The 13074-nt window shown below is 40.6% G+C and overlaps 1 protein-coding gene across 1 annotated transcript in view; it reads right to left on the bottom strand.

Annotated features, from left to right (window-relative positions):
• Positions 1-13074, bottom strand: part of Syne2 (spectrin repeat containing nuclear envelope protein 2) — a 255798-nt gene that overhangs the window by 208007 nt on the left and 34717 nt on the right. The window contains exons 7-10 of the mRNA XM_051196009.1: positions 9153-9349; positions 6733-6833; positions 4236-4337; positions 1657-1794 (exon numbers count right to left, since the gene is read on the bottom strand). Of these exons, the coding sequence (XP_051051966.1) occupies positions 1657-1794; positions 4236-4337; positions 6733-6833; positions 9153-9349 (538 nt within the window). The remainder of the gene's footprint in view (positions 1-1656; positions 1795-4235; positions 4338-6732; positions 6834-9152; positions 9350-13074) is intronic.

Below are 13074 nucleotides of genomic sequence, written 5' to 3'. Positions count from 1 at the left end.
GATTCAAAAACAGAGGGAAAACAAAAATTAAAGGGCAAAATGATATACCTAAATTAAATGCCAGAAACAATTATATTAAGTGTAAATGTACTAAACACTCCAATTAAATGGCCAGGATTATCATAACAAATAAGAAAAGAAAAATCTGTATGTTATCTTTAATAGATTCACTATAAAGATTCAAATGGGTTAAGATAAAATGAAGGGAAAATTAATAATTCAAATAATTCAAGCAGCATCAGAATAGTAGGATCAGAACATGACATTCATATCAGACAAAGCAGACACCAAGCAAAACAGTCTCACTAAACTGTATATATATGTAGTATATATGTAGAGTATATATGTAGAGTATATATATATATATATATATATATATATATATATACATGTATATAGAGTATATATATGTGCTACTTATATTTAGTAGGTTATTTCATAAAGTGTCAGTTCATCAGGAACTATCATAACTATCATAAATCTGTATGCCCCTAATAAAAGTTTTAAAAGGCACATAGCAGAACTTGATAAAATTAAAGAAAGGTTTCCACAGATTTTTAAGCTTCCCTTTCAGCAGTTATAGAATAAGAAATGCCAGCAAAGACACAAATATGCTGGACAAGAGTATTATCCACCTTGTCTTAACTGATATTAATATCATACCAAATTGCCAAACAATACAAGCTTTTACAAGGGCATGTGGTTATACTGATACACCACATGCTGGACCATAAACCAAGCCCTAATAAACTTAAAAGGATGAAAACCATAAATGTGTATGACGCTCACAAACACAATCATGCTACATGTGTTTCCAGGTTATTATGTAACTTTTCAAACATCTATTGATATTGGCAAATGATGGCAGGGAAGAGGCTACCTACCGTTCACATGAATTACCCACATCAAACATGACACTATCCACCATGGTAATTTGAGAATTGATGGCCAGTGTAGCTTTGGGTAATCTTGCCTTCAAGCAGAATGCTGTAAACTGCTTTTTACATTCAATTCCTATCTAAATAATGTCATGGGGGAAAAACAGCAAAGCATGGTCCTCTTTTCTGACCAAGCATCTATCTTGTCCTGTCCCCTACAGAATTCCCGATGATAGTCAAGTCTTCACACACACCCCAAAAAGAACACTAAAGCTGAAGTAGAATATTATTTCCAGGTATGTGACTTGTTTATGCTGCACTTGTTTAAACCTGTGAAGCTCTGGTTCTTTGCTGATGGTCTAATAAAGAGCTGAATGACCAATAGCGAGGAAGGAACAAGGATGGCAGGCAAAGAGTATGCATAGAAGGAGAAATGAGGAAGAGAAGGGAACGTAAGAACAAGGAGAGGAGGGCTTCAGGGGCCAGTCACCTAGCAACCCAGCCAGCCATGGAGTAAGAAGGAAAGAAAAGATTTACAGAAGAGAAAGATAAAAGCCCAGCGACAGAAGATAGATGGGATAATTTAAGTTAAGAAAAGCTGACAAGAAACAAGCCAAGCTAGGGCCAAGCATTCATAAGTAATAATAAGACTCTGTGTATGATTTATTTGGGAGCTGGGTGGTGGGCTCCTCAAAAATCCAAAATAGAAAAAAAAAAAAAATCAAACAACACAAAGCTGCTTGCAGAAGTGTTCTACTAAGCAACATAGTACAGTCACCTGATGTGTGAGGCTGTCCCAGACTTGTCTCAATTGTAACTGATCTTCATTCAACTCTTTCATGTTCCCTTTCAGTGACAGGATGTCCACAAAGGGTTCCTTTCCTTCATTCAATGATTCCATAAAGGATAGCAGACTCTGTGATAAGAAGAACATTTTATAATAAAACACTTAATTCTGCTTATAAAACATAATCTGCCAATTCAAGGTCTATCGCTAAGGGTTATATTCAAGCCTGGCTTACATAATGGTATAATCTCTGAACCCAGCATCCTCTCCCAAACCTGGTTTCCTCTCTCTGATAATTAGAGTAACAGCAAAATGACACAGGGGTGTCAGTTGCTGGATTTCTACTGCAAGGGAGTAGCAAAGCCACCTGCCTCTAGAGGACAGATCATGACGCCACAGGCAAAATCTATCCCACCCAGAGCAGACAAACGAACTGCCACCCTGCATTTGTCACGTATAAATGACGGCAGTTGTCTTTGGTTTTGTGGGATGGGTCTTACTCTGTAACTCTGGTTGGGAAGGGACTATATTATCTATGGCTGGCCTCAGACTCCTCCTACCTCAGCTTCCTGCATCATGGAATATACATCTGAGCCATGTAATGACTTTTGAAGTGACTAACAGAGATTATGCCAAATCTTCCCAGTGCATTTTACACACACTAAAAATCCCCTTCTTTGTTAAGAGTATGTTTCCTCCCGCCAGCCTGGTCCCAAAGCCACACCAGCCCCAAACAGCATACAGAGATATTGTATTAGCTATTATGCTGTTGGCCTATTACTAGTATTTCGTATTGGCTAGCTCTGTCTTAAATATTAATCTATTAATCTAAGTGTTTCCACGTGGTCTTATCTTACCGGAGAGTGGGCCTGGAGTTCTACCCTGTCGGTCCTACATCTTGAAAACCCCTCCCTACATCTTCCTCTCTCCTCCTTGTCTCCTAGTCCCACCTATCTGGCTTTCCTATTGGCCAACAGTGCTTTATTCATTAACCAATAAGAGAAACTTATTTACAGAATGACATCTCCCTTCACTTCTGCCTGCATTCAAAATTTCAGACACTAAGTTCTTCTTGGTTGCATTTATACTCAGTAATCCTATTTTAGAGTTACCAATTCTGTGTGATTTAAAACATTATGCAATCATTAATAATATTCCTAACTATACTTAATACCAGGTGGGTATGGTGGGAGGGACCTTTATCATCCCAGATAGGTGAGAGGCAGAGACAAAAAATTATTTGAACTCAAGAATTCATGAACAGGCTGGAGAAATTAATAATACTTAGGCTTGAATATAAAAAAATAACAATTTATTTCATCTCTGACAATTAATAACTTCATAAAACCTTTCATTGAAAGAACATGAGTTTATAATACATTACTATATCAAAAATGTAGTATGAATAAGGTACTTTAACACTGAGCCCAAACATGTAGGGGAGGAACCCATAAACCCTATTCTGTTCTGAACCAAGGAAGAAGGGAATTCCAGTCCCTTCCTCCCCCCATACAGGAGGATAGCATGGTCCAGGAGTCACATGATCCATTCAATGTTGGGTTTGGAAAGGCTGAGTCATCCAACCCCCGCAGGGGAATGGAGGCCCAGAAAGTGCTAAGGGCTATGTAAGCACATGACAATCTCTTCCTTATTCAAGACAGAGAACTGGTGGGAAGCACAAAATTACACAGACAATGGGTTCTAAGAAGCCTTCACTGGTTCCCCCAAGACTGCGCAGTTAATAATTACCATGCCCTAGAAAGTCAACAGAACGTGAAGAAAACTGGGCTCCCCGAAGCCATACTCTGCTCTCCAGATGCTGAAGAAATGCAGAGAAGTCATTTAGTCCCTCTGAACCTTACTGTCTGCACATGTGAATGTGAACTAACTACACCTAGTTCAGCAAGATGTGCTACTCTGTAGACTCATCAGCACGGGGTTTGCTCCATAGCAAATGGTCAGTTCTGTGGTGACATTGCTACTATACAAAGGACTCCTGGCTGAAGCCCTGAACTAAAATGCTGTGAAGAGTAACTGATAACCTCCTGTTTCCCTTTAATTCAATATTCAGGATGAAAGAATGATCTATTCAAAACCAGGGATGGGAGAACTTTCATCACAGGGGGCAAGATGAAAAATCTCTTAAGCCTCATGGACCATTTGATTTCTTTCCCATCAGCTCAGGTCTACATATAACATGGAAATAACTACAAAGATATAATTTCCTTGGCAAAAGCAGGAATCCATGGCCAGGGGCTATATTGTGCCATCCCTTGCTGTAGAGCCCTGTAGCTCAGACTACTCTGTGGACTGGCAGTATCAACTACCATGTTTGCAATGCGGGATCTTGGGCCCTGGCCAGAGCTCCTGACTCCGAACCCTTATTTAACAAGAGCATCCATGAAGACTTCAGAGGGAAGACTTCAGAGACACTGCCCAGAACTCCAGCGCCAAGTCCTGGGGTTATCTAATACTAAATACTACTCTCTTAGAGTTTTCTAAAGTGTCCTTTTCTAAATGTATACTTACCACTCTTTCCCAAAAACAGTGTAAGCCAGTGTCTTACTCACGTGATATTTGTTAAAGTAGGTCTCATTTGCTGAATCCTTCTGCATCTTCTGTAGTTTCTTCTTCTGAAGAATTAGCCATGCCATAGCATCCTTTGCTTTGGCCTGCAATTCACACAAGCAAACATGTATGCATGTACACACACATTTAAATCATATCCTACACTGAGCAATAAAACTGACAACTTGAAGGAGCAGTGGATTAATGCTAGTTTACACCAATACCTCACTGAGTAATTCTGCTGGTTCCTGTAACACCTCACATTTAAAATAGACTGGAACTAACATCTGAAAATCATTCTGTGCCTCTAAAATAAAGATTTCCCAAAAGAAGATATATTTATTAAATGGGTTCTGGAGAGATGGCTCATAGGCTAAGAACACTCACTGCTCTTCAGAGGACCTGTGTTCAAATCCTAGCACAACATAGCAGTTCTTAATTGTGACTCCAGTTCCAGGGAAGCCCTCCTCTGGCTTCACAGGCACCAGGCACACCTGTGTCACAGATACATACATGCAGGCAAACATGCGGAGACATAAAAGTAGATAAATCATCAAGCTCACACTAATTCCAGCTTTAAGAAGTCAGAGGCACAAGGATCTCTGGGAGTTCAAAGCCAGCCTGGTCTACATAGCAAACTCTAGGATAGTTAGAGCTTGATGAGAAATCCTGTCTCAAAAGAAAAAAAGTTAATATATTTGTATATATGGCCTATCCAATTCCATTATTCTTCAGCTTTGTGGAAACAGCATCATACATTATTTTCCATGCTATTTATAAGTATGTATGATGAGGGGGTATACACATGCCAAGCCAGGAATACTGAGGTCAGAAGGTAATTCTCAGGAGTCAGTTCTCTCCTACTACCTTTCCGTGGGTTGCAGAGATTAAAACTCAGCTCCCCAGGCCTGCTCAGCAAATGCCAAGCATTTTCACCCACTTAGCTATCTTAACAACTTCCTAAATCACTTTATAGCAGATTCACTGCCAAAAACCTTCACACCAAAACACATGGTGACTTCCTTAAAGATCATAAACACACACACACACACACACACACACACACACATACACACACACTCACACACACTCAAAAGTTTCCAGATGTGCTATCCTGTAGACATGAAGGGTGCTCTTTCTTCTGAGAGGCTAGCTACAGTGGCTTACTCATATGTGAATGCGGATTTTGCTGCTGGAAGGTAAATCCAGAGGTTACAGTTTCCTGTTCATTCTAGTAAGCAAGAGGGCTGCTCAATATTTTGGTCATGAACAGTGGACTTTGTAACTTATTTTTATATGAGAATTAATTAGGAAGGAGATACCTCTCAGCAGGTCAGAAATGACCCACACATTTCTAAGCCTACTCTATCACAAAGCTGAACACTTTAAATATCTCAATGTTATAGTAAATGAATATTTCAGTAAAATAAACACAAGTTATACTAGATCAAAATTTTATTATCTCTAAATTATCCAAAAGAACTTGAGAGACGGCTTGAGGTCAAGAGCACCGGAAGCTCTTCCAGAAGACCTGGGTTTGGTTCCCAGCACCAACATGGAGATCCAATGCCATGTTTTGGGCATCATAGGCACTGCATGAATGTGGTGCACAGACATGCAAGCAAAACATCCAGATAAATTAATAAACAACCAAGTATGGTGGCACACACCTTTAATCATAGCACTAAAGAGGCAGCCTGGTCTACATAGTGAGTTCCAGGGCATCCAGGGCTACCTGGAGAGAGCCAGCCTCCCCAAAACAAAAATAAATACATCTTAAAATTGTTCAAAATGTAGCTTAACTTGTAACTCATCCTGTGTAACACTTGCCATGGTTTGGCTCTTAAACAACAAATAATGTCATAGGCTTGAAACCAGAGAAGGCACCATCAGCACATAGTGCTAAGTGGTTGGGCCCAGTGGAAGAAAGCTTTAAATCATTGAAAGCACAGCCCAAAGGGATACAGAGCTCTAGTCTCTTCTCGTCTCTGTTTCCCCAGTTCTGCCACACACTGCTCATTAGGATGTACCACCTGACCAACGCTGGCTCGTCATGCCCAAGCCTCTCAAACTGTGTGCTAAAATGAGCCTCTTCTCTTAGGTTGCTTACCCATGCTGTTTGACACTTAACAGAACTGATGTAATACCTATATAGAAGCTGTTCAGATAATTCCACAACACTTGACAAACCATCACTGGAACTTTGAAAAAAAAACAGACCAAACAAGTTGTAGTGGAAAAAATTCAAACAGTTTCCAGGGCTGAAGTGTGGAGCCCAGAAAAAAAGGCATGATGCAACACTATGGCTATTGAAACTGTTTTACATCATGACTTCAGGTATCGTGTGTATAAACCATCAGGTATAGTTTATATACTTGTACGGATTGCACATTTAAGTTGTGTGTGCAATTTATATTTCAGAGTTTTTTTTTTTTTTTTTTTAATCAATTCATTAGTTTACAACCAAAAGGAACCGAGTAGACAGCTAGGAAGCCATACCTGATCTGAAGCTCCAGCTCCAGGGGCATCCTTTGAATACTTCAGGAACTGTGCCACATAAGTCATGATGGACTTTTCATCAGGATTTACAACATCTACATCTGTAAGACACACCACACCACTCATCAGCCATAGAAGAGTCTTCCCATGATTAATTCTTGAGAAGTCTATGGCCTAGCCATTGGATTCAGAGGCTGCTGGATTAACTGAAGTCATGGACCAGCCCTGCAATCTCCGCTCATTCTCCTGGCTCCAACACTGTTCAGAAGTGCGGAACTTAGATCTGTAGTCAGACAGAAGTAGGTAGAATGCTGGAATTACATAATCAACCTCAGAATAAGAAACAGAGTGTCGCTCTGCGTGTTGTAGTGTAGGTGATGATACAGCATTCAGAGGAGAAGATGATGAAAATAAAAGCAGTTCTCTTTCTAGAAACATGGTGCATGGGGCCCTTCAGGGTACAGAAACACACAGCAAGTGTAACTGATTCCTGCCACACTAGTCTAGGCATCTGTATAGCCAAAAGTAGACGTTAACACAGAAGACTTGTTCAGGACATTTAGTGTCTACGCAATCATGGAATGAACTTGTGTCGAATGTAAGAAAAACAATTACCTTAAAAGCAAGGTAATAAATACAGTTCCCAATGAAAAGACTATTTTTGCTACTATTTGTGCTTCAGAGAATAACTCGTGCCTATTAAATCTTTATCATTTTATGTATTTTTCAAACAGGGTCTCACTGGGTAGCCCAGGCTAGCCTCAGCTGACCCTTTTGCCTGATGACAGGCAGGGCACCAACGCTCACCTGCATCTGAATGAAGAAAGAACACTGTGTTATCCACATCTCCCAGTTCCATTCCGTGATCTGGTGATAGCAACTAGAAACCACCACGCTGGCTGTTGCATTTACCCCGCAAATGTATAAATATAAGGACTTGGTTTGTCCTTTAACCGACTTCTACAAAAGCTCACTGGGGCAATTGTTGATGACACAGATGCGGAAATATGTCTTGTCTAGAGCTGTCACATGATAATTACCATAAAAAAACTAATACTTTATTAAGCAAAGAAATAACTCATGCCACTGAAGAGCAAGTAGGTCTCTGACACACTTGTTACTCCTCCCACATGTTAACATGAAGAAAACTACCAACTGACATTCATGTCAGGTTACCCTCATAATTCTGCAACCTGGAGCCTACAGATTGTTACAAGAGCGTGGCAAAATTCAACAAAAGCATTCCTGGTCTAGTTGGACTTCACAGTAAAGTATATCATACACTTTATTATTTATCAATTATGTGCCACGTGTGCTTTATAGAACTCAAATTTATAATAAGCCAGTCTAGGTGTATGTGTTTCACGGTGTTTGGAAAGGTATGCACAGATCATGTCTAATTGTCACTCCTGCATAGACAGCTAGAGCTATGAATTGCCCTTGCATCTACTGCCTCATTGTGCTTTTCACTAACCCTGTACACCACATTAATAACTTCATTTTTTGGCACTTACTTATTTGGCTGGGGGACACACATGTCATAGCACATTTGTGGAGGACAAAGAACAACTTGGGAGAGTCAGTTCTTTCCTTCCACCATGTGATTTCCAAGAACTGAATTAGGAGATCAGGCTTGGCAATAAATTCTTTTACCCACTGTGCAATTGCTGACATAGCTTATTTGCCTACCTTTCTTTCCTTCCTTCTTTTTTTTAATAACAGGCCCTCACTGTGTAGAACTGACTACCCTAGAACTTTCTGTGTATCCCAAGCTGGCCTCAACTCAGCGGTCCTTCTTTGTCTCCAAACTGATATTAAATTTTTTATAAATATGTATTATATATTTCGGGAAACAATACAATCCATAAAAAAGGTGTTCTTTGGAAACAAATTATTTTAATATTAATCCTATAAAGTTAAAATTGGCATTTTACAATTTTCTTCTGAACAATAAAATCTAACACAAGGACTGAACAGAATGAATGCCAAAGTGTGGCCAACCACACAAGGAGAGCGGGGAAGAAAGAGGCAACCACTCTCCTCCCGCAGACACAGGAGGAGAGATGGAGTAGGGAGGCACACAAACAAGTGTAATTCCTACACAAACCTGATTCACAAACAGGTGTGATTCAAAACCAAAGAATCTTGCAGAAGAGCTGCAGCTCAGGAAAATCAGAATCAAGAACACAATACAGAAGCCAATTAAGACAAAGGCTCAAATTGTTTTAATAAAGGCATTGCTTATATTCAGCTGCAACTTCACTCTCCCAGTGATAGAAGTTAAGTAACTGGTGCAAAGCCCTAAGGCCATGAAATTCAATGAAGAGTTAAGTTGAATCTTCCAGCGGGGAAAATACATGGCTATGATCATGAGGGACCTTAAAACAAGGAGGTTCCCAAAGAAAAGAAAAGCTCTCTACCTTCTGGCTCCAGCATTTTGGGGATCTTCAGCTCATGTTCTGCAATCCTGAAGGCTTCTTTCAGATTCTCTTTGCTGGATCTGTGCCTCACGCTGTCCATGTCAATCAGGTCTGGTCGCAAGGCATGAATGACAGCCAAAAAAGCCATCCCATTTCTCCAGCTTGACTTAAAATCTGTCACACTGACAGACTCAGACCTGTGCAAAAGGATGTAATAGAGATAGTTGTTAAAAACTAAATAAAAATAAAAATGTTCCCACTGCATTCAGTGGTAACTAAAACATAAATCAGAGACACAAATAAATGCTACATATGAATCCCATGATCCTAGGGAAAATTTTCATTGGAATCTTATTATCAAACTGAATGAAGTGTGTAAGGTCAAGTGTGAGAATGCTCGGAATACCACAGAGCATCAGTGCACAAAGTGTGGTCCCTGCCACCTTGTCAACATCTCCTGAGATGCTAGTATTGAAAACAGAAATTCCCAGGTGCATCAAACTTCAGAAAGGGACCTGGAATCTGGAGGTACCTCCAGCACCCCAACCCCTACCCCATGATATTCTTCACATAACCATCTACTGGCTCACGTCTGACTTTAGACCTCTACAGTGAGTCAAAGTCAAGATCATTTACTGTAGGGAATAATATTTGCCCTCACTGAAGAAAATCAAATGATACTTTGGACCAAACTAATTCACTGCACAGACAGACTTCATTTTTCTACTTAAAACCTGCTGTCATGAACAAAAGGGTAAACTGATGGCCAGATGAACAAATTCAGACTTAACAGGAAGGAAATTCTGAGTCATTTCAAAAAATGGATGAATCTTAAAAAGGACATTGTAATGACTGAAATAACCCCATCAAAATGGCCAAATACTATCTGATTCCATGTGGCTCAATCAGCCAAACTGACAAGACAGAAAATTGATGGGTGCGTCCAGTGGCTAGGAAGGAAAAATAGGGAGTTATTATTTAATAGGTATAGATTTAGGTATTATTTAATAGGAAGATGGAGATTGTTGGTGGAGGACTGTGTGGATGGCTGTACAGCAAAGCAACACAGGAGGTACCAACAAACTGTACCCCTAAAATAGTCTAAGGATCTGTTATCTGCTGTATTACCTCTCACCCTGGCTCACGCGGCCTGATGTGATTTGGGTCCTATGTATCTTGGCCATTGGAACACCTTATCCTCTCTAACCATGTAGCAGCCACGCCTGCCTCCTTTCTCACTCTTAAAGCAACACTCCAAATCCATATAGACAGATGGTCTTTCTCACAGACCTTCCACACATTCAAAGGCTTCTCCTGAGGGCTCAGCCCGAAGGACTCCACTCTCCAATGCCCTCCCCAACCACCAACATGAAAGGAAACTATCTACTTCATCACTCTTGACCACAGCACGAATCCTCTTCACTGGACACCAACTGCACCATCAAAGTCCACCCATTTCCACTCCAGGTTGTAGCACTCAAGAGGTTAAGGCCTTGCCTTTCTCCTCCTTCAGAGTATTCTCCCACCCAATACTGCCTAGCCAATACTCCTTGAGCTGAATATTAGTGTATCTGTATTTTAAATCACTTAGTCACAATCAATACTTACTAGCAAAGTTCTATGAAAAAGTATAGTTATCTACAAAATCTATGAAATATTCTAGGGCTAGAATTTCTTTTAATGCCTCACAAGAAGGGAAACTTTAAGTACTATATTAAGTGATTAGTCAGATAGTCAAAGGTACTAAATGGGCATTGTGGGGGTAGCTCAGTGGTACAGCATTTGCCTAGCATGGGTGAGGCTGTAGGTTTAACCTCCAGCATTGAAAGAAGAAAAGATTGGGATACCAGTTAGAAAGATTGATAACTAAAACTTTAAACCAAGATGCTTCAACTTCAGAAACACTTTGGGATACTAATCCAAACCCACAGGCCAAAAGTCAGGGTTAACAGCTGAGAGCAGGAGCCAGACCCAGCTGAGCACTAAGCAGCAAGGACTGAAGCTACCACCATGAAGGTGTTATTGCCAGAGAGGACAGGACTAGGCTCCTGAACGACCAACAGGACCTAAACTCCCTTTGACAAGTCCCTCCCCTCACAATGCAGGGAACCCTTTGGAAGAGGAGGAGGAAAGTGTGTAAGAACCAGAGGAGCCGAGGAAACAAGGCCCTCTAAATCAACAGGATACAGTAGGCATGAACTCACAGACTGAGGCAGCATGCACAGGTCTGCACTAGTCTGCACCAGTTGGGGCCCTAGAGCTGCAAGGAGAAATGGACACACACTCCCACCCCTAACTCAAAGCTGTCTCCCATTGATGATCACTTGCAAGGGAAGATTTAGTTTTCTCCAGGCAAGTTGTGAGACCAAAACAGGAAATGTATTCCTTGCAGGTTAAGAGTTCTGTTTACAGTTAAGAATAAGTTCCTGTTTATCCTGTGTTTGTTTGACCCATCTGCACTGTGTACTTGATTATAGGTGGGCAGGAGGGTTGTGGGCAAGGACATACATCAGAATGTATCCTTGCCTAATTGGAAATGTGAATTGTGGGGTTTGCCTTTTTAAGCCTCTGCAAAATGTGACTTGTTGCCATTTTCCTGGGGACCCAGGGGTGGACCTGGCCAGAGTATTTAATTAAACCTTGCTACAAATCAGGTTTTAAATTGTGGTAGTGGCCTTATCCTCACCTGGAAGATGTCTCACTGGGAAACAAACTACTCTTCAGGGTAGTTTGGCCAACAGAAAACAAACTCAACATCTTTTCAGGCTCCTTGTTGTGTCAGAACTTTTTTTTAATCATATTTTTATTTTTAAATTTATATTATTTTCCTCTCTTTTTACACTATGGGTCCTGTGTGTGTGTGTGTGTGTGTGTGTGTGTGTGTGTGTGTGTGTGTGTATGTTGTCTTTATGGGATTCTGAATGTGCAAACGAGTGGGCCTCTGTGTCTGGTGCCTTTCCTTGGGTTCTTTTCCTTCTTTTTGTTTTGTCCTGTTCTGACACGTAAGTTTTGTTTTATTATATTATGTTACGTTCTTATCCCTTAGAAGTTGTTGTTAACTCTAATGAGACAGAAAGGGGGTGGATCTGGATAGGGAAGGAGACAGGGAGGAGCTGAGCAGAGCAGAGTGAGGGTGTGGTGTTTTGAATGAGAATGGTCCACATAAGCTCATCAATTTGAATCTTGGCCACCAAGGAGAGGCACTATTAGGTGGTGCGGCCTTGTTGGAGGAAGAGTGGGAGGACTTTGAGGTTTTAAGGGCTGAAGTCAGGCCACAGGGCACTTCTCTTCCTACTGCCTTCAAACCCAGATGTAGGACTCTCGGCTACCTCTCCAGCACCATGTCTGCCTGCACGCCACCATGTTCCCCACCATGACAATGGACTAAACCTCTGAACTGTCAGCCAGCCTCAATTAAATGTGTTCCTTTGTAAGAGTTGCTGTGGCCATGGTGTCTCTTCCCAGCAATAGAATATGGACTAAGGCAGGGATCTAACACCTCTAGACATGTGTATGAACATACCTGTACACATAATTAATGGGTTTTTTTATTTAAAAAAAAAAACTTAAGAAAAGAGCAAAGGCAATCAAATTTCCCTTTACCACCTCTACTTTCTTTTTTTAAATCCACCCCAAGCTGTTGAGATGGCTCAGCAGGTAAAGAACTTGCCACATAAACCTAGTGGTCTGAGTCCAATCCTTGGGACACAGGAACAGTAAAAGGAATTGTTCTCTGACCTCCACACGCATGCCATGGTACACACATACCCCACACACATAAGGACAACATATACAAGAACAATAATAATAAATAAAATTTTAAAAAACAGCAAAAATACATCTTCTTTGGTTCCCTTTCTGATTGATTAGGATCAATTAGAGTTAAGTCTCCAAGAAATGAGGACTGTGGTTTCTAACTATA

The sequence above is a fragment of the Phodopus roborovskii genome, unplaced genomic scaffold (genome assembly GCF_943737965.1).
Source record: "Phodopus roborovskii unplaced genomic scaffold, PHOROB, whole genome shotgun sequence".
Lineage (NCBI taxonomy): Eukaryota > Metazoa > Chordata > Mammalia > Rodentia > Cricetidae > Phodopus > Phodopus roborovskii.
This window is presented reverse-complemented; position numbering and strand designations above follow the sequence as displayed.